The sequence below is a fragment of the Microcebus murinus genome, chromosome 1 (genome assembly GCF_040939455.1).
Source record: "Microcebus murinus isolate Inina chromosome 1, M.murinus_Inina_mat1.0, whole genome shotgun sequence".
NCBI classification, from domain to species: domain Eukaryota; kingdom Metazoa; phylum Chordata; class Mammalia; order Primates; family Cheirogaleidae; genus Microcebus; species Microcebus murinus.
This window is the reverse complement of record NC_134104.1, coordinates 58,712,955-58,735,762: the sequence shown is the minus strand read 5'-3', so window position 1 is coordinate 58,735,762 and position 22,808 is coordinate 58,712,955. Positions and strand designations below refer to the sequence as shown.

At 39.7% G+C, this 22,808-nt stretch overlaps 1 protein-coding gene across 1 annotated transcript in view; it reads right to left on the bottom strand.

Annotated features, from left to right (window-relative positions):
- The window catches only part of GAP43 (growth associated protein 43), a 98,330-nt gene that overhangs the window by 40,920 nt on the left and 34,602 nt on the right, over positions 1-22,808 (bottom strand). Inside the window, exon 2 of the mRNA XM_012785583.2 lies at positions 4,016-4,622. Within this exon, the coding sequence (XP_012641037.2) occupies positions 4,016-4,622 (607 nt within the window). The remainder of the gene's footprint in view (positions 1-4,015; positions 4,623-22,808) is intronic.

The following is a 22,808-nucleotide window of genomic DNA, read 5'->3' as shown; positions in this document are numbered from 1 at the left end:
ACTGTATCTTGGCCCCTGAAGCACTGTCTCATCCATATTTTGTCCCAAAGAATGTTAGCATATAGAAGTACTCCATACCTATTTGTAGAATTTGTTATTAATGTGATTATTTTCAACACTACTCTGTGAATTTCATCCCATCCTCACTATCAAATGAAAATTCCTTAAGGTCAAAGACCATATCTTACTCATCTTGTTATCCCAATACCTAGCACAGCAGAAAGTTAATATAAAGGGAAGGGGGAAAGGAAAGAAAAATAGAAGAATGGGAGAAAGGGATAGAGGAAGAGAGTAAGGGAGGGAGGGAAGGATGCAGGAAGGAGGAAAGATAGGAGGGAGAGAGGTAGAAAGACACCAAGTCAATTTTTCTATTTGAACAGAGAATGACAAAAGGAAACTCCCCTCATTTCCAGATCATTATTGATGATCCCAATTTGAAAGACATAGGAGACCATGGAAATAAAATGTAGCCAGGATCAACCTACAAAACATCTTAGAGTGACTCAGAGTTATACTCCTGACTAGCATCAGTCGCATGCCCTGTGGCAGCCACCCAATCAGTATCACGTATTGATAGCCACCTGGATGGGTTACCTTGGTAGGACTACATCACTGAATACAGCCACAGCAGAAATTTTGGACTCCTGTACTGGGGAAAGTAAATAGTCTACCATGGAGAAAAGGAGACGTAACAGAGAATTCTTTCACTGAGAGTCAATGAGCACATTGACACTCTCTGTAGGAGACCCCAAGGATATAGTCATCAAACAGGGCTTGGAAGTTCTCTCCTCAGGGCTGAAGGGGGCTGTGTTTTCAACATTCTTCTTCCTGTAAAGAAGTCCTCACCAGGAATACACTGAAATGTTTTGGTCATAGGCACATAAAAAGCTGGGCAGGCAAACTGGCAAAGCAGAGAGAGGGAGATATACTAGGATGATTAAAAAAGAAAAATAAAAAGGAAAAAAATAGTCAACTTCAAAGGCCCTAATGCAAATGGCATCCACCCATAACAAATCCATAAGTAGCAAAAGAAATAAAATAAATAACATTTATAATTTATAAAAGATTTCCATATGTATTAAAGCAATGATCATATTTGATCTAAAATTGTGACCCTCTTTTTATCTTTCTTTTTTTTTTCCGAGACAGGGTCTCTCTCTGTTGCCCAGGCTAGAGTGCAGTGGCATCATCATAACTCACAGCAACCTCAAAGTCCTGGGCTCAAGCGATTCTCCTGCCTCAGCCTGCTGAGTAGCTGGGACTATAGGCCTGCACCACCACACCCAGATAATTCAGTTTTTTGTAGAGACAGGGTCTCACTATGTTACTCAGGCTGGTCTTGAACTCCTGGCCTCAAGAAATCCTCCTGCCTCTGCCTCCCAAAGTGCTAGGATTACAGGCATGAGCCACTGCACCCAGCCTGACCCTTTTATTGACAGAAATTATTTTCTTAGATTTTCTTTTTTGACTAATTTTGTCTCCCACCCCAATTGTGCCCTCTTAGATTGTGTCTCTGTGCCCCTCCAGGCATCCATAAAATTCTAAAGCAACCCATGATAGCCATCCATTTCCTAATGGTACAGCCAACCTGAAAACACTGCTGCTTTAACCCAGACTAGAATGAAATCCAAAGGAAGATAGAGAAAATGCAGTACAGGGCCCCTGGGAATTTGGTCCTGGTATGATATGATAGATCTCCTTGTCACCTTCAGTTTCTGTGATTCCATGAGATTAATCACAGCTGGGTAATTTGTGCTTGTCACATGCAGCAGGCAAGGCTAATAGATCCCTCAGTCCAGAAAGAAGCTACAGGCAGCATTACAGAATCTAAACAAGAGGACAATACCTGCACAAATCTAAGAAACATTGTAAGATAAATTGCCCTTTGTGATTATCTTCAAGTTTAACTTCACCTACACTTTCAATCACCTTTCAATGCACATAATAAAATCTGATTGAGATATTTTTCAACTGGAATTTATAAAATTTAGGGCAGAGCATGATCTCTATTTGTTTTCATTGACCAGATACAATTTTAATTAAATAAATGAACAGAGTAAGCAAAGTTGAGGAATATATGAATGAATGAACAAATTATTATCTATAATTTAAATTTAGTCAGTTTTATTCACTATTTAAACACTTACTTACATAAAATATTCCATTAATACATTTATAATTATCATAACTTGGAAAAATAATAAAATAATTTCTTTAAAAATATATATTAGACTTTTCATTGATTTATGAAGTCCTTCTTTCTGTTAATCCAAATAATGAGTGTAAACCTAAAATCACATCATGTCTTTGTGTCTATACTCACAACTTTAGAAATCCCGATTTTAAAACTATGATCCGAGCAATGTCAGATATTTTCTGTATTTAAAAGTATGATTAATTTCTAAGATTTATGAAAATGACACAACAGGTAGTCTGTCTATATGCAAAGTGATTTTTCTGAGCCTGAAACCTTAAATCTAAAGAAAAATAGTTAGAGTTTGCTTTACTAAGTAAATTAAAACCCATACCCCATTTTTTATCATATGTCTTACCTTTTCCAGGGAAAAATTCCCATCTTCTTAATCTCAAGTTCTGACCCCTGGGGCAGGTATGTAGTTAGAATAAAGATTCAAAATGAATCACTGATAGAAAGAAGCACGTGATTTACCTGGAACTAGAATATGCTAATAACAATGTAATTTACAAAATCTGGCATCTTATAGAATTTTAGGGATAAGATAAAGAAGCAGATGTAAAAATATCTAAAATAGTCATCTGCCATACTGTAGTATCTAATTTTGGAGAAATGGATATCAAGGCAAATGTCCAATAGTTACTTTCTTAATCTGATGGTCAGATGCCAGAACATTTCTGAGACCACTCTCATGGAGTAGATCTTCTCCCAAGGAGCACACTGTGGTCCAGTCTATGTTTGGACACATCACTGGTTAAATCCAAGGGGTTCTAAAAGAGTAAACCCAGCCTTTTAAACTGGCACAGAAGCAACTTTGTCCTTGAGGATCTTGGTTGGAAAGTGTTCATGGGTCATGTTGGATTAGAGAAAGATCATGGAGACTGCCAGCCTCCTTTACCACTGTGGTCATGCTGGGGTAAGGTTTAGATCTAGCTCCCAGGGATGAAGGTCTGGTAAATTTATCTTGCTCTGGGAATGTTCTATTCCAATTCTGCATACGCTCTTTGGGCAACAATAGTGAAAACACTCCAACTTCCAAGTTACAGCTCCAAACTGAATCGAATCCAGTACCTTTCTGTAATCATAATCAACTCTCAATTATTTATGAATATGATAGAAAGTAGTGTCTTCAATAATAAAATGATAATTTATGTTTGACTTCATAACATATTCTGATTTGGGGTTTTTCTTTTGTTCTTGGCAACATCAACAGACTTATTTTCCTAATTATGTTTGACCCCAATTAACATTTTCTGAGAGCACAAGCACACACACACACAACTCACCAACTGATGGTAGGGAGAATGCACAGAAACATATTGTGGGGATAGGGAAAGGTGGTATGAGATTATGTTTTGGCTGCCAGCAATTAACACACCAGGTAATCTGGATCAATAAGAAGTTGGCTGTATTTATACCAGACACTTCCTGGAGTCAGATAATCACATTAGCTACCTCTCACCCGTAAAATATATGTAGCCTCAGTAATTACTTATTAAACTAAGTCTATCAGCACACAGAATATTTTTAACCAAGTTTATCTAGTTTGACTGTATATTTCTATCTACTTAAGATAATTAATTGCCAGATCTCTCTAGTACTGGCTGCTACCTAGACCTGCCTGAGGTATCTCTCAGGCTTGGAGATATTTGGGAAGATAAACTTAGCTCTTAGTCTTGCCACTTTGGGGACTTAAGCATGACTTCCCTTGATTTCCAGAAACCACCTTCTAACTTTTCTCCTCTCTCCCGGATGACCTTCTGAACAGACCCCTCCACCGGACCCACGCACCCACTGCACCTGGCCCTCACGGGTGCTCACCTATCTTCTCTTCAGCTTGGCTGCTCTCTGCAGTCTCCGTGGGAGGCTGGGCTGTTGCCTTGGCAGCAGCATCCTCTGCAGCAGGGGTGGTGGCAGCAGCAGCAGTGACAGCAGCAGGCACATCGGCTTGTTTAGGCTCCTCCTTGGCTGGGCCATCTTCGGCCTTGGAGGACGGCGAGTTATCAGTGGAAGCTTTAGTGGCACTTTCTGTCTCAGCTGAGCCGGCCTTCTCCTCTGAGGGTGCAGGAGCCTGGGGGGCTGCGGGCTCTGTGGCAGCATCGGGGGCACCCTCCCCCTTCTTCTCCTCGGAAGGAGTTTCTCCTGCCTTGCCGGTCTCGTCAGGCTTGGGCCCAGTGGCGGGGGCCGCCTCCGCGGTAGCAGCGCCTTCTCCCTTCTTCTCCACCCCGTCGGCAACAGGGGCTTCATCCTTCTTCTCATTCGCTTCAGCCTCAGCGGCTTGGGCATCACCCTTCTTCTCTCCTTTGAGCTTTTTCCTCGTTATGTGTCCACGGAAGCTAGCCTGAATTTTGGTCGCGGCCTTATGAGCTTTATCTTCTGGTTTGATACCATCTTGTTCAATCTTTTGGTCTTCATCATTCTTTTCAACCTTCGTGGAGAAAAGAGGGGGAAAAAGGGAGAGCTCATGTGATGTTCTTCTCCTTCAAATCACAGCACTCAACAAACATTTATTGAGTGATTTATTCTGTGCCAGGCTCTATTTGAGGAGTTAAGGAATCAACAGTACCCTGGAAGTTCATATCAAGCCTCCTCTCTCCCCCACAGTGTTTTATGGGAAAATTAATGTCCTTTAGATCTTCCAGAATCACCTGCATTATTTCATATGTATTCCTTTCCCCAGCTCAGTGTTGCTCCACTGCCAAACTTAAACCAGTCTTTTTAAAGATGTACTGTGACAATTCAAATCACATTCACTCTAGGTTTTAACCAATGGCTCTGAAAGATAGTAGGTTTTTAGAGTTTCTGAGAGGGATTCTGTATGAAACTTTATGGTTGAAAAACAAACATACAAATCTATTTTTACTCCCCAAAATTTCACGTCTGATCAGGAAATTAATAGATTCAAGGCAGAGAGTATGGTAAAGGTTTAGACAATAAATCCCATGAGAATTTTATGCAAAATGTAAATGAGTTCCAGGGATTTGTTCAGAATGTGACAACACAGAATGCTGGTCACAAAATGATATCTAACTTTCTCATGTATATGGTCCAACATCAGTCTTAAACATACCATACCTTCAAAATTTGAACAAAGAAAATGATCATTATTCTTGAGTTAAGAAAAAGAAGAATGAGAAACATTATTTCCACTTTTAAACATAGTGGCATATGTTCACTGAGTCAGAATTTCTTATTGCTAAAGCAATTTAAACCTAAAATTTGTTTTATATTATCATGAGTAGAGCCATCCTAGTACTGAAGACAAGAACTTAGAATTTTTACCTTTTGATGGCAACATTTACAGCATAATATATGCTGCAAATGACTTTTTTCTAAGTGGAAATTAAGTCAGAGGACAGGAATAGAAGGTAAAGTCACAGAAAGAAATGTATCAGCAAACTACACAAAATTCTATACAGCTCCATTGCTCACCCTGGTGCCTCAGTGTGTCTACTGATAGTCTCCATTTTTTCTTCCTTCAATTTTTAAGCATTTAACTTCTGCTAACTTTTGTGAACATTGTCCTAAACACTGGGGAAATACAGCATTGAACAATTTAGGACCTTTCCTTCAAAAGACCATACGTGAAAGAGTGTTTACCATGCACCAAGTCTTGTGCTTGGTGAGAATCTTGGCATGGGCCTTGGCCTTTGCTCCAGTTCAGGAGGTAAACCACAGTAGGCTGATGCGAAGTATGCTTTGCACCTGTCATGCCAGCTCTGCCCCAGTGACCCAGATCCTACTAGTTATGATGTAGGCCCCTTTGACATTTTCTGGACAAGCATACAGGCCTATTGTTGGTTAGGTCCATCACCATGCTATTGGATACACAAAGGTATTTTGAAAACAAGCTACATAGAAGAGTAAAGCAGTATTAACAACTTTCTCAGTAGAATCTACTTTTTATTCATCTTCCCCAGTTAATCATGCACATATCCATACAAAGATTGAAGGAGGAAGCACTTTGGAGAGACCCATCCCACTCCCTCCTCCCAGTGCCATGCTACAGTACTGCTCAGTCTCTGATGCACTGCCACCTTCCCGCTCTCCTGCTGCTTTTGATGACTCCTACTGGGATGAACACAGCACAATCTGGGGCACGGGAGCAGCTGTCCCTGCCAGGAGCTCTCTGCTCAGAGATGGAAGCATAACCCTGTAAAATTAACAGTTGTGAATGGAGCATGGAGCCAAGATGTTGGTAATTTATTTTACTCTATCTTGGGTTTTCTGAATGAAGCACCATCTTATATGGTAGGACACCTGCACTTGGGCATTGATGCCAAATACTACTCCTTGTGAAAGGAGACGAACCAATTATTTCAGAACGGTCACATGTGCAGGAAAGACCCTCCAGTGACTCAAGAAAGCTAAAATTATAGAGCCCTGTTTTGGTTTTTTTTTTAAGAATACAAAGCAAAAAGGGTGAAACTCCTAAAAAGCCAGAAAATACCAAAAGAAGGAAGCTGAGAGTCTGTATGATATAAAGAAATAAACTACAAATGGATAAAGAAAGAGCTCTCCTCAATTCTCTCTTTCTCAGTTTCTCAGAGCATCTGCAACTTTAATTTTCCAAATGATAAAAGATTTTCCATTTAGCATAGCATCTTTGTAAAATGACTATTTAGAAAGGCCCAGACTAGACTTGGCTGCCAGATTGTAAGACCATCCTCACCTGAACAATCCAGGAGTATAAAGAATGCAAGAGAAGATGGGATGGGCAGGAGGGGGTGGAGAACCATAAAAACAAGAGTTAGGAGAGAGAGGTAAAGCCAATTCCACAAGAGCTGGGTACCCAAATAGGTGGATATACTGAAAGAGGCTCAAAGCACTCCACAAAGCACTCCACAGGCACACAGCTTACTCTGGACGAACGGCTAGACCTCTTAACAGAGATTTAGGGAAGCTATATTTTACAGATTGGTTGGAAAAAAGTAATTAACACAAATTTTTCAGGTAATCAGAGGCAAACAGAAATAGAATGGGAATGGAAAGGAAAGGGAAGGGAGGGGACAGTATGGGAGGGAAGAAACCAGCCTGAGAAGAGGCTGGACTTAAGCAAGTGGATAGAGACATCCAGAAAGAAAAATATTTTAAGTAAAAACTGGATTTTAAGCTAGACAGTGCTGGATTGTGTTTGTGTGTCTTTCGTTTGTACTTGTAATTGTTTCTATTAACATGCCTTAAAATACAGGTTATTTTCTGGTAAAATTCCTTTCATAGTACAGTACTAAAAGTAACTTGACAAGGAGTGTATTTTGTTGAGAAAAGGAGAAAAAGAACATTTACCAAGATTGGCTGCAAGGATAGCCCCAAGTTGTTGGCCATTTAGACCTTTTTCCAGCTAGAAATAGAAGGGCTTTCTTAAGATAAGATGAAGTACATTTGAGCCCAGAGAGCCAGAGGTCACTTAGTACATTCAACACAATGCTTTTAGTTTCTAAAAGGGAAAGCCATGGCCTTGAAAAGTTAAGTAACTTGCCTAAATTTATAGAGTAAGTGAAGGTATCAGTGGCCCACCTTGTATTCAAACTTATATCCTCTACCCTCCCACCTACCCCAAAGTCCAATTATATTGCATCACTGACCCAGAATAGCTTGGACTTTCTGTGGCAGACAATTCATAAAGCATCATGTCAACACTTAAATTAATTCATTTATTTATTTAACAATACCGAGTGCCTTTGCTAAACACTATACTTACTAGTGAGTGGATGGATTCTGTATCTACTCACACAGGATTCTTTTTTAAATACATTTAAATCACATCATAGAACTTTAACAATCAATCACTTCCCAGGAATTCACAGGAGACATTTGATCATACACTCATCTTGTAAAGTAAGGCCAACAATCTAAAATCTCAGTTATAGATGGAAGAGGTCCGGTATTTAATGGCTAAAGAGTCAGCTCATAAGTCTCATTAAAGATAGATTTATGTTTTAAACTCAGTCTTGCTCTAATGTTTTGTAAGGCGATTTCAAAATTCTTTCATTTTTACATATAATTGTTGCTACCCTGTGAATTAACTAAAAAGGACATTCCATTGCAGTGCATTATATATAAGAAAGAATATCATTGAGTTGTCATAATTTTTTCAGAAATTTTTATTGCTATTGTTTAATATTTTTTAACTGATTAATTTGTTTGGGAGCTCTGTGGTTTATGACTTCTTAAAGGCAAACATCAAACATGAAATCTTTGCTTTTCAAACAAACATTAAAATCTTACATGAATATTGATGTGAAGAAAGGTACCATTATGCCAACTTATTGGGACCTAATCAAATTTCTAAATCCATTAGATGAAAGGGCAATAATTTTCATTGATATTTAAGAATCACAAATACGATTTAGAAATAAAGAGAAGTTACTTGAATATCCAATATTGTTACTCTGGTTAATAGTTTCCTCTTTGGGAGGGAAGGGGGAATGGACAACTTAAGATGGATTCTAAAATGTCCAAACATCTGCATTCATTATGTTACAAAAGAGCACTAGGCAAAAATTGATAAATGCTTAACTTTCAGAACTAAAAATAACATCATCCATTCTTCTGGAACACCTCAATGCATATAACTTTTCCCAATTATCATAGGAATACTTCAACCTTCCAAGCAAAGAAAAACTTGGCTCTGTATCTACTTGTGCCACTATAAATAGGACGATTATAATACCTCAAATTTTCTCTTAAACAAGATTGGATTTTAAATACTTTGGAAATCAGTGATGTGTAGAAATTCTTCTTTCCAAGAGCATCTTCAGTAAACCAAAATGTTGTCAATTTGATCAAACAAAAGACATTTTTGAGAAGAAAAACTGAAGGGCCAGAGACATTGTAAGCAACATTTTCTTTAACACACTATAGTTTTCACGCCTATGAGAATTCTTGTAAAAGAACCAGAATAAAGTGTTGATAAATACATATGAAATCTGGCGAATACCTACTTATAGAGCACTCTGTTTTTAGAAATTCACATAAAATTTCACCCTATTTTTAAGCATAATTGATACTATGACAATATGCTTTAGGGAAAATGTCCAAGAATTAAGTGGTTCATAATGAAGCTTGTGTACTTTGTTTAAGTCTAACCAAAGATTAAAAATACAATGTCGTGCCCCTTATGGAGGAGAAAAAGAAGGATAGGCCAGCCTTCTCCAGTTCTGTGGATCAACTTGTCCCTGCAGGTTTCTGTGCACATGTAGGGAGGGAGATGTCATTTAAAAAGGTGAACAGGTGCAGCTTGGATACACAGGGCTCCTTCAACACTCAGTCTGGTTTGAAGATCTAACTATGGGTTCGAGGGGAATGGGGAGCAGGACTCATGTAGAAGCAATGAAACTGTAATGTCTTTTCTTAGTTGTTGGGCAAGTGGGAGCACAGATACTGTGATGAGTAAGCAATTCTCCATGGGAATGGGAGACATGAAGAGCGATCTTGGAAATCCTGGCAGAGTGGTAGTGAGGGAACGAACTCTCTTCTCTCCTTCAAATGAAGGTGCCACATGTTGCTGCAGCTAAAGAGTCAAAAGCGGGCAAGAAATTTGCATTGACTGCATAAGAAAACCAAATACCTTGTATTGGAAACTGCAGTAATGATGTTAACTTTTCAGATAATAACTGGTGATCAAAAGATGGGTCTTCAGTCCATTTTCATATGTTATTTATGTAACATGTACAGCCCACCTGCTTCCAAAATAATATGAGGTGTTATATTCAACACAGTATAAAGCACTATTGGAAAATTCAGTTTTCATTCAAAAAAGTTATCTTTTATTTTTTATATTTGTAACCCTATTCGTCCTATAAAGACAGAAAAAAGGCAAAAAGTATATTGAAATCAACACCCTCAAACAGACAAAGGTCAGCATATGAGAAAGACTTTGTCTATTTTGCTCATAGCTGAATCTCCAATTCTAGATTGTGCCTGGCATGTAGTAGGTACTCAATTAATGTTTGTTGGATGAATCCAAAATATGAATATCTCAGTTACTGCCATTTCATAAAGATGATGATAGGTGAAAAAGTCTGGATTTCATTTTGTCAACTTTTGTTCAAATCCTTTACTTCCTAGTGATGGACGTCAAGATCATCTGACTAAGACAGGTATATGATTCCCCAATTATAGAAGTGAATGAATGAGCATGGGTTTAACAAAGAGAGAAGTAACAAAGCTATAGAAATGCCATTGACAATAATAATAATACTAAACCAAATACTTAGAAATAGCAAGAAATCTAAGATAAAGATAATTATTTTATATATATTCATTTATCTATGGATTGGCTGGAGGGATATCAATAAAATTATTTTTCCAATATAAATCTCTGCTTCATTAGTAAAACTGGTGAAAATATTCAGGAGGGATTCTTGGAGAATCTCTTTTCTCCTGTATCTGTATTTAATCTGTATATTGTTCTCCAGGGCCTAAGGGAAACAGGCTGAAAATGATTATTTCCTTAGTTATTCAAGGAAGAAAACTCCCTTCCTTAAACTTGGGTTGAGAAGAGCCCAGGGTTGAGATGAGGCATATATGTACGCAGGTCATCTACCAGGGCACAAGCTGGACAGAATAATTTGATTAAATTCTTCTGGAAAACTTTTGAGTATAGTAGAGATAGGTAAAGTTGCCTAACTGAATCAAGAGTCAGAGTCATTGACATTCAGGCAAATGCTTACTAAGAGTCAACCCTGGGAGGAGGGGATTCTACTCAGAGCAAACTTTCTGAACATTGCCTATTGCTGAAGCTTATGTTGTCTACCTCAGGAAGAGGCTCTCCCAAAGTAGAGAAGAGCTGGCAAAATGAGGAAGATACCAGGCTCTGCTCTTAGAGAGGTCTCGATGCCTCTAAGTGGCCAATGAACTGGAAACAAGAGAGAAGAACTCCCTATCAGGCTGCTGAAAGGGCTGACATCACAGACTGGACCTTGAGAGGGACCATGGAGCTTCTTCTGCTAACTAGAGTGAGAAGGAGAACAGCTGTCATCCAGTATATCTGGGAAAAGACAGAAAAAGCCTACCTGCAGACAACACCCTTGTACCACCAACAGAGGTGAGTCCTTTCCAGTTGAGGGGCCCTAAAAGCAAAACACATCCCAAGCTGTGGGAGAAGATGGTTAGAGCTGACCAGAAAGAAGGGGGCCCAGAGCTCAGGGAACTTAGCATGAAGCAATCTTCCTTCCAGGTAAGACATTGCAAAATGTCTTTTATTAGACACTTAAGAATGTGAGACACAATGAGATAAATGTTCATTTAAAGTACTATATTCCTTTCCCTGTACCAAATAATGATTGTTGATTTATCTTAATTAAACCCTCTTTGTAAATTACATTCTCAGTCTGTAGGTCATTGATACATTTTGTTCCATGAATAAATGACTGAGAGAGACTTTTTCTCACTCACGCTACCACACACCCTTCCCCAAAGATTGTCAGTCTTGGTCTACTTATCTTACTTTTCCCTCTTAGTTCTTATAATCACCTGATATGTTTTTATTTAATTATTAACTAAATCTTCCCTTGGACTATAAACTCTCCAAGAGCAGAACCTTGTCAGTTTTGTACAATCCTCAAAGCTTCAGTGGCTAAAATAGTGCTGGCACATAGTTGATATTGGAAAAATATTTATTTGTACTTGTCATGTGATCACATGCCACACTGTGTTGGTGATCAGAGAGCGTGAAAACGCGCAGCACTCAGCCAACTGGCTGGGTGTCCTTGTTCTGCTCTAGAGAAGCCAGGGCCTTCAGTAAGCCACTCCCCAGCAGTCCTATTTCTCTGTCCTCTTACATTTATAATGAGCGTACAGTATCTACATTTAATATTTCAGTTCAGTTTTCATCATAACCGTGTGAGAAACACATCACTGTGCCTGCTTTATAATCTCGACACAGACGAAACAGAAAGGGCCTGGTGTTATCAAGCTTCTAAACGACAAAGCCCATCCTCAGACCTACTCTTTGTCCAGTGCTTTTAAAATAGAATGTAGAAAGTGAACATTCCCTAGGCTGTGGAGTGAGACACGTGTAAGTCTGAATTCCAACTCTGCCACTTATTCACCAGCTCTTAACCTTGGGCAAGTCGGCCTCAGTTTTCTTATCTGTAAGATGGGGGAATCACAGAACTATCCCTGAAGAATTAAATGAGTTAATGTATATAAACAATATATATAATACATATATATATATAAAATGTATATAGCACAGTCCCTGACATACTGTACATGCTCAAAAAGGGGTAGCAGCTACTATTGTTCTCATCACAATTATTGTCATCATCATCATCCTGTCGGAGTCATTTCTACATCATCAAGAGACTAAGTTAAGACATGTTGATAAAATAAAAACCAAAGGAGACTTGGCCACACGATCTTATTCATCCTGGTGATTGTTGGCATCTGCATCCACACCCAGGGAAGGGAGAAGCTGTTCCTTAGCTCTACAGTACCACTGAGCTATCTGTCTTCAAAGAGTCACGCAGAAATCTGTGTAAAATGTACCACAGTGCTCAATTCAGTTTTTCCTATCCTTGGGAGGAGGGGAGATCTGTTTATACTGTCAAGGTTAAATCACAGCTTACTCTTCTACTGCCTAACACATACATCTGACTCCTCCTCAGTCCTCTTCAACTTTATCCATCCCCAAAACCTCCACATGGTTCAGCACCTTATTAAGGGAAACCCATTTAAACTAGAAGTCTCCTGATTCTCAAAATAAATGCTTTCACCTGACATCCCCTACCCCGTACAAAATCTCATCTAGCTACTATTTCATATTCAGTATCTATCCCACCAGGGTAGATGTGGCTATATTGCTCACACATCGAGTAAAAAAAATTGCCTGTGCAGGTTCTGAGAGCTACTCTATGTACTTATTATGTCTGATAATACTCACATCTGGCAAAAGTTATGAATTCAGTTGCCAGACAATTTGGAAGGGACTAGCTAAGGAGCATCTGGTCCTGAGGACAGGAGATCATCATAATTTGATATTTCCAGCTCTTTCCCATGCACCACCATTGGACAGCTAATAAAAACCGAATGGCATGTACCTAATAATCTAGTAAGAGTACATAACGTGATATCAGAGTGTATGTTATTATGAAGCTTAGTTGGTGGAAGATGGAAAGAACTTGGGACTCCATTTGCCAAAGGAAGGTGGGTGTGACAGTAGCTAGATTTGTGTAGTACAGGTTATGAAGTAATTGCAACTTAATAAAATTGTTCCTCAAGGAATTGCAATGAATTAGGCTGAGCAAGTGTGCTATCTCCTTTACAAAATGAAGAAACAGAGTGGTGGAAAGCCTCACAATTAGTAGAATGGATCTTAAATCTAGGCCTCCAGTCTCTTACATTTTAAGGAACCTAACTGAGAATTCAATCTAAGTGATACTCAAAAAGTATATCACTGGACTGGCACAGTGGCTCATGCCTATAATCCCAGCACTTTGGGAGGACAAGGAAGGAGGACTGCTTGAGGCCGTGAGTTCAAGACCATCCTGGACAATATAGCAAGACCTTATCTCTACAAAAAAGTGGAAAAAAAAATTAGCTGGGCATGGTGGAGTGCTTATAGTCCCAGCTACTCAGGAGGCTGAGCCAGGGAGTTGAGGTTGCAGTGAGCTGTGATTGTGTCACTGTGCTCCAGAGTCTGGGCAACAGAGGGAGACCATATCTCTGAAAAAAAAAGGATCATTGAATAAACAGTAATCCTAATATCAGCTCTAGGACTACTGGAAGTACTTTTTTAATTAACAGAATTGTCTCTACTTCAGATCTTACGAAAGGGGTGATGGTTCTAGAATTTCTATATAGGAGGGATTAGGGGCAAGAACATGTTTGGAAGAGAGAGCTGGAAGATATTCCTTGAAACTATATTTGCACAGCAAGTACACTGCTTTTTAAAGTGTGCCTATTTACTTGTTGTAGCTGATGGGATGATTTTGCAGGGGGGCTGCTATCTATCAGTAGTAATTTGCACATACCTTAACATTCTATATCAATCACCAGGTAAGAGATAAGAATACTTAGAGAACAGTACTTGAGAAATGTTCATTTCTCTCTGATTCTAGAAGATATGTTGTATTTTTCCATGTGTGGAAAAAACAATGCAATATTTTTGTTGCTGGGCAAGAGTGAAAGGGGGTGGCTTGAGGTACAAGGAATATAGTTTGAGTATGACTAGACTTCCATTTTAACTGGATTTCTATCCCCAAGCTGATGGACAGTTTATGGGCAAATATCCAAGACACCAAAAAATTGTTAATCATAACTCTGGGTCTAAGTTTGCTATTGTTGCTCATGTTACTATTGTCCTGGCTGCTCTTCCATTGTTACTATCCCCTTCATTTTTGGCAACCAGTTCTCTCTCAGTCATCAGTCATTGATATTCACTAATTACATGTTCCCTGGCATGGCTTTGGGTCAAAAGATTTGAGTTTGAATTCTGGCTCAGTCACTGCTTACTTAATTTCTTTAAAATTCCATTTTTCTGTCCCTCACATTAGGATACAAATACATATTATGCAGAATTTTCTTGAGGATAAAAGAAAATAGTAGTTGCAAAATTCCTGGAACAAGACAATACAAATGAAGTGAAAATTGTTACTTTCTGGAGACTAGGGAATGAGTGAATTACATGGTAAATATGTTACAGTTTTCTTTTCTTTGATCACTCCACAGAGGGATGTCTCAAGGCTATGCATACTTAACAAAATGATAAATGCTTCCTCCTCAAACACACACAAAAAACAGTCTTTAAAGGTAATGATGTAAAATACTCTCATATCCTTGAAGAACATAATATGATACTGATAACTAATTGAAAAATGATATAACACTGTGTCAAGCACTGCTTTATAAATAAATGTAAGCTTATTTATCAAATATATTGCATATATCAACTAATTTAATTCTCACAACAACACTATGCAGTGGGTACTATGATTTTTTTAGATAAAAAGACTGAGCATAGGGACATTAAATAATTTTCTCAAAAATCATACTGCTAGTGAGTGACAGAGCCAAGATTTGAACTCAAAATACTTGTATGGGTTACATGTGAGGTAAAATGACCCCAGAAAGCCAGAAAGTCAAGAAGCCATGTGAATGAGGACTGGGCTGAACTAATTTCTGAAGGTTTTCCCTCAAGACTCCCAGGCAAGGTGAAAAGTGCAGTGTAGGGAGGGAAAATTCAGAGCAGGACTCTTGTTATCACCCGTGTCTGCCAGTGCTGGGCTAGTTCAGAGCATCTAAAGGACCAGGCTGCAGAGCTGTCATGCCAATTTCATCCTCCCCTTTTGAGATCTCTTTACAGTAGAAAAGTAGAAATAAATTTTCAAAGCAGGGGCTGTGGTGTTATGAACTCATCACCCAGGTGATGCTGTGACTCATTTTCCTTGCGAAGATTTTGACGGGGAAAATTCACACTTGAGATGCTGAGAACAGCCTGGAGACCAGGTTTCCTATTAATTCTGAAAGCAGGAGAGAAAAAAGTATCAGGGAGCAGAAAAAAACAAGACTAGGAGAAGAGGGAGTGAGGAGGCCTCATGTCAGGAATTATAGCTATTTAATTAAATGAGACAGGCAAATGGATGAACTAGAGTCACCCTAACAAATTCTTATCAGAAGGATGGGGTTGAGCAGGTGATAAAGGGTAGGTTCTGGGATTTATTTCTGAGTCTGAGGATTTAAATTCGGCCCATATTCCTGAATTAAACATTGCCTTTTTGTTACACCAACTATTCCTGTTATTGTTCTCACAGTTGTAGTGAGAGGCATATAGGGAAATCCATCTAGAACTGTTGCCATACTAGAACTGGATGCCATACTAGTTGCTCTGAATAGAATGAAAGGTATCATGCTATAATATTTATGCCTCACGCTTGTGGAAGGAACATTCTCTATGTCTAGTGACTACGTTCAATGTGGTACAAAGCACCAGCTCACCTCCCACTTTGTGATTCTACAGGGCCAAACACTGCACCCTTTGGAGCCATAAAAGAGATAAAAAAAATCCCTCTTATATGTTTTTGAATCTACATTTGCAAATTTTACAATATTTTATTTAATCATATGAACTTGCCTTCTAGGGAGTAATAATAACCCAACCTTTGAGAAGAACAACTAGGCAAATTGAGTAAAAATAGGGAGGTATTATCTAATTCTGGGGTCTAAGGTCAATGAAAATTACTCTCCTTTCTACCTGATGTGTAGATAACTACGAGATGTTCCATAACCTTCTCATAAGTGATATTACATGGCCCAAAGGGATATACAGAGCACCAAGTCAGTGAAACACACACAAAAAAATAGGGAGCTTTACAGATGTGTGGCAACACAAAAAGCCCTGGAGACTCTCCTGAGCTCAAGAGTCTCAGGAAGCTGGAATGATGCCACCACTCTTCCATGATTCTGATTAATTCATGAGAAACCAAAAATTCCCTATATCTCTGTGGTAGCTCAGGAATATAGGGAATGTTTGGGCTAGATCTAAGATTAGGAATAAAGGATTCCCAGGAGAATCCAATAACCAACTCTCCCTGTGGTTGTGGGAATTTGATAGCTCCTAACTGGAATAATTCCCAAGCTTCTCTCCAAGCCAAGCTTACAATTAGAAGTCATGTCAAAGCCCAGTGAGCTTAACAAACCAAAACTGCCTAGCACCTCTATAGCCTCTGGTAAATAGGTGCACATCAGTCTGACTGTGCCATGATACAGGTGGAACATGCAACAACAGGTGGTTTAAATCACTGTGAAGAATCAAAGCAATAATGGGGGTAGTTGATGCCAGTAGTAGAGAGGATATGCTAGGGGAACCTAGACAAAGATTCTCCTTTTACAAAATCTCTGAAACCCTACCTTTGAGCACTATTCCCATATTTTAAGGTTTAGAAGTGTCACTGAAAGCTAACACTATTAACATTCAATTTAAAAAGGTCTCTTACTTTGTCTGTCTTCCACTCTATATACTACATATTTTATCAGATTAAGCTAACAGAGTTATAATTTTATTATGACATGTTCTTCCACTCCCCTCCTCCATCAAAAACAAACAAACAAAAACCCAACTTTACCTAATCCTATTGCTTAATCAGCTAAGCTAAGAAGATATGCATTGCTTTAGCATTTGAGAAATTCATGAAATGGACCCAATCCACTCTTCCCACTTTTCTTCTGAGCTTACCCTGAACTTTAGCCAAGTAAAATTATGTACTATTCATAGCCTCCACACTTCCCAAGTTCTGTGTCCTCATTTACAATGTGGCCTTTCTTAAACATCTCTCTGTCCTATGGTGTCTGCTGAAACAATATATATCCTTCTTCACAACTCATCTCAATCCCCACCTCCTTGGTTGGAGAGTTTTCTTGCAATTGCCCCTACTGGACAATCCAAGGATCTGAGATGTTTTTCTACAAAGGGCCAGGTATTAAATAATTTTGGTTTTCTGGGCAATCTGGTCTCTATTGCAACTACTCAACTATGTAACAATAGTGTGAAATAAGCTATATGATAGATAAATGAATAAGAATGACTACAGTCCAAGAAAACTTTATTTATGAATGAAATTGGAATTTCATATGATTTAAAGGTGTCACAAAATATTATTATTTTGACTTTAATCCAATTATTTAAAACCATTAAAGCCATCCTTAGCCTGCAAGCCATAGTTAGCCAACCTTTGGGATAGAATATACCTTATGTTAAATTTCCACTGCATCCTTAGTTGTATTTCATTTTATATTATATTAAGAGTTATTGGTATATTTACTCCTCAAACCCTCCAGTATTCTATAAACTCTTTGAAGACAGGAATACTATATTATTAATAACAATAATAGAAGCTAAGATTTATGGATCACTTTGTGCCAGGCACCAAACTGTTTTGGATGGAAAGTCTCCTAACAAGTGGATACAATTGTATTATGTTATTAAGTATAAAATGCCCAATTTCCTTAAGTATTAAATTTGACAGTTGATATCTCTGGCATTTCACTTTAACTCTCTTTTTTTTTATATTGTGAAAGTAAATCTTCATTCTTTCAAAAAAAATGTTTTGGTTTGTGATTATCTTTCAAATAATTTTGTTAGAGCAATTTTTGTGAAATGATATATAAGTAAAAAATTCATGTTATTTTTGCATATGAGTTCCATGGAACCAATGCAATCAATACAGACAGCTCGAAATATCAACAAAGTGTTTGGGAAGGATGTGGCTAATGAACGCACAGTATGTAGATGGTTTGAGAAGTTCTATTCTGGTGATTTTAATCCTGAGAATTAGCCATGTGAGCGACCTGAGTGAGACCAAGGTGGATAATGATGAGCTGAAAGCTGTAGTGGAAGCAAATCCATCTCAACCTACACATGAATTAGCAGCAAGGTTTGACATTACTATTCCAACAACATTGGACCATTTGAAACAAATGGACAAGGTCAAGAAGCTGGATAGATGGGTACTACATGAATTAAATGAGCATCAGAAGAGAAATTATCTTGAAGCTTGCCTTTCTTTGCTGTCACAAAATAAAGAGAAACCATTTCTACACTGTATTGTTATATATCATGAAAAATGGATTCTTTTTGACAATTGCAAGCATTCAGCACAATGGTTGGATAAAAATGAAGTGCCAAAACACAGCCCCAAGCCGAATATTCATCAAAAAAAGCTAATGGTGTCTGGTGTCCAGGGTTGGTATTATCCAATACAGCTTCATGAAACTCACTCAGTTGATTACAGCAGACGTCTACTGCAACCAATTGGATGAAATGATGAGGATATGTGTAATAAAGTATCCAAGATTAGTCAATAGAGACAGGACAATCCTCTTGCAAGACCACATGTTGCAAAAAATAAAAAATAACACTACTGAAACTACAGAAACTGGACTTGGAAACTCTCTATCATGCACCATATTCATCAGACCTTGCATCAACTGGTTACCACATCTTCGAGACTTTGGGCTACTTCTTACAAGGAAAAATATTCAATTCTCAACAAACTGTGGAAAACACCTTTCACGATTTCAGCACCACTTGCTCTCCAGGTTTCTTCACTGCTGGCATAAGCGAAGCTACCATTAAGATGGCAAAACTGTGTTGACAGTTTAGGCACATACTTTGGTTAATTGTACTGCTTCTTGTTTAAGATATAATAAACTACCGTTTTGGTTCGAAATTGGACATTTCATATTTAGTGACCTAGTAAGTATAATGTATCAGGTAGGTACGTTTTTTAATAGATGAAGAAATGAATACCTGGAGAGTTTCTACATTTAATAAGTGGTAGAGTTAGGATTGGACTGATTACAGAACTCAACCTCTCTACCACTCTACTATGCAGCCACTCTCTCACCATTTCAAATATTAGGGTCTTAATCTATACATGGTGAACATGTATTGTAGTTTGGACTAGATTCAGCTTTTTCTTGAGACTAGGTTATAATAAGAAAGACTGAAAATGAGCTCACAGGGCAACTTAAAGAGTCATGGCAGAGGCACTTCCAAGGTGGGCAAGCTTCAGAGAACTGAGAAATGGGTGACACTGAAGTCTGCCTGCCTTAGAAGAGCCTCTGCCCGGTTATTTCTTAGAGGCTTGCTCAACTCCGAGGATGCGCAAAGGCACTCAGACTTGAATCTAGGAGTAACGCGCAAGAAGTGCAGAACCAAAGGGAGTGGTGGGAAAATGCACAAAAATACTTGCTCGAACCCCAGTGGAAGGGCAGGGCCAGTGAGCTAGCAGCCTGCCAGCTGCACTCCCAGCTGCTCGGGAGTGTGATGAGCTACAGCTGGGAGGACACTTACAGGCGAGAAAAAGGTTTTTTTTTTCACCATCAGAGTTGAGGAAATTGCTTATGTGCGAAAGGTTTTGTGGAACCAAGTTAAATGGTGCTAAGTCACTAGACAAAAGATCACACCCTCCAGCTCCAGACACCTGTCTCTAGAGACTATTTCTAACAATCTCAGGTCTGAATAAGGATGACGCAGTGAAAGGCCTCCAGATTAGCTAAGGAAGCTAAGTCACCTGGCAACAGAAACGAAAAGGGCTTCTTAAATCCCCAGGGATGTTCTATCAGTGAGAAAGAAAAGGAAAGGAGGAAAAAGACTGTCTACAGCCTTGCTGTTCAACTGCTCAATACGTGGGACTAGCAACATCTGTACTGCAAATGCAGGTCGTCCTGGCAATGCAGACTCTCGCCCTATCCCAGGTCTACTGAATTAGGACCTGCATTTTAACAAATCTTTTGCACACTGAAGCATGAAATGTACTGGCTCACAACACTCAGAGTAAATGTAATTTTTTTGGGAAATTCACAGCTCTTTTTTAAATATTTCTTTAAGTGGAAGTATAATTTCAGATGTCCCTCTAAAATAAAGCCCAAAGAAACGAGAAGCAGCAGGTAAGTAGTAAAAGCCCAGGATTAGTAATCAGGAGACCAGGGCTGTAGTCCCCTCCCCACACAGCTCAACTTTACTGCAACCTTACTGAAGTTTCTTCATTTCTCTGCATTTCAGTTTCTTTGTGTGTACATTAAGGGAGTTGACCAGAAGATTTGAGACTCAAACATTCAAAGTATCAAAGTTCTTATCGTGTGCAATGTATATATGTTCTGTTTTCCTATTTCCCTATCGAAAGAAAAAAAAAAAAGCATCTGAGAAGCTATCTGTGACCTTGTCCTAGTATCTGGGATGGACAGGGTCTCCTCCACGTTGGCCTGTACTGTCACTTAGCTTCTAAATACATATCATGTCACCAGTCTAAGATCTTCCTCAAATGTGCCAGTTCCCAAAAGGGATCGCCAAACAGAGCACAGAACTTGTCCTTTAGCTGGCTTCTGTCGTGGTAAGAATGCACAGTTCAGGAAGACTTTACTTACATGCTTCTACAAACTGGTATATGAACCACCTCATCAGGAAAACAGACACTCATCTTTTAGGCACCTAATTCCAGTCTTCTCCGAATGCAGGAACACATCATTCATTACTCAGCAGAAAGCTGCACCTTCCCCAAAGCCTCTATGATGAGGATTCCAAAGAAATACCTTACTTGACAATTTTTAAAGTCAAGTTGTTTGTGTGGAAAATCTGAATGAAATCTACTGTTCTAGTTGGGGGAGGGGGAGACTGCTGAGAATAAATAAGATTTGCAAATCACAGTTATTCTCTGCCACAGTTTTAACCTATTTAAGCAAGAAAAAGAGGTCAGAAAACAGGGAGAGAAGGTTCTCCCTTCAGCTTCCTACACTCCTCACTGGCGAATGCAGTATTGTTTTTCTCTACTCCATAGTCCCAGGTCTCTTCACAGCCATCAGCGTCTAGGGCTGGCAATGCATCTGGGCCCTAAGAAACTTGCTGCCTGACACCTTGCCTCTCTTCTCTTCCCCTGGCTGCCCTCTCATGTGGGCCTGAAGTCATTTACAGCCTGTGGCAAAGCCCATCACATCGTAAGTGTTCCATGTTCATTCATATTATTGAATGAATGAACAAATGCATGCTGGTGCCATGTGTTTCCAAGCTAAGAGGAAATTTCACACCAAGTCTAAATTTGGCCATATCTACAGAGTCATCTCACTTCTTCCCACCTGCTTCATTTTCCCTCCTCCCCTCAAAAAAGAAACTTATTTGCAATTGTCTATGTATCCTGCATTTCATAGTGGGAAGTGGAAAGCTCAAATGAAGAAGCCTAGAAAACTAAGGAAAAAACAGGGGGATGGGGAGGGGGTCTTTGCTTTCCAAATGGAGTCTGTCACCTGGACTCCTTACAGCTGGTTTTCTCTCCTTTGCTATCCTCTAGTGAAAAGGCACGCCTGTTAAGTTTCCAAAGGTCTGTGCTCCTACAAACAGAAAGAAACCTTCTGCCCACCGCTCTGCGTCTCGTGGCCCTGCTAAGAAAACAGGAGCAGACAGCCTAAGGAATGCTAATGAGCTCTTTGCAGCCTCCAAGCAAGGGAAAACTGGGCGGGACAAGAAGGCTACTTCCAACTGACCCAGCTTCCTTTCTCCTCCCTTCCTCACCCGCTGGGTAACCTTGACTGACACAGGGCTCAATCGCGGAAGCAGGTGCTGCGGCTGCTGGCCGCAGGTGAAGGAGGACTAATGAAAGGCCAAGGGGGGAGTCGGGCGCGTCGCCCCTCGCTGCTCTCCTACCGCGGAAAGGCCTGGGGCAGGGACTGATGCTTTTGTTCTACGAGTCCCTGAAAGAAGCAATTATCTCCCAAACTAGAGTTTGTAGAGGCTTGTGAAAATAAAATCTAACTCCCAGGGGAAACTTGCACAGGGAGAGCGGTAGGAGGGGCTCCGGCGAGCCGCAGGCACTGGGTCGCCGCCTCCCGGCAGCGGGCGGAGGTCTGGGCCGGCGCAGCCCGCGCCACGCCCTGCAGTCCCCGCGTCCCGCGGTCCCCGCGGCCACGCCCGCAGCCGGGCCAGGAGCCGGGCGGTGGGGGCGCGGCTGACTGCAGGCTGCGAGGAGAAACAAAGGGATGAGATCACCCTGAAGACAGGCCAGAGGGAACGCCTAAAGAAGGCAGAGACCCGCAGAGGGGCTGGTGGATGGGAACCAGAGGGAAAATGCAGGGGCGGGGCAGAAAGACCCGGCCTGAGAAGCGGAGCACTGGCTTCTAG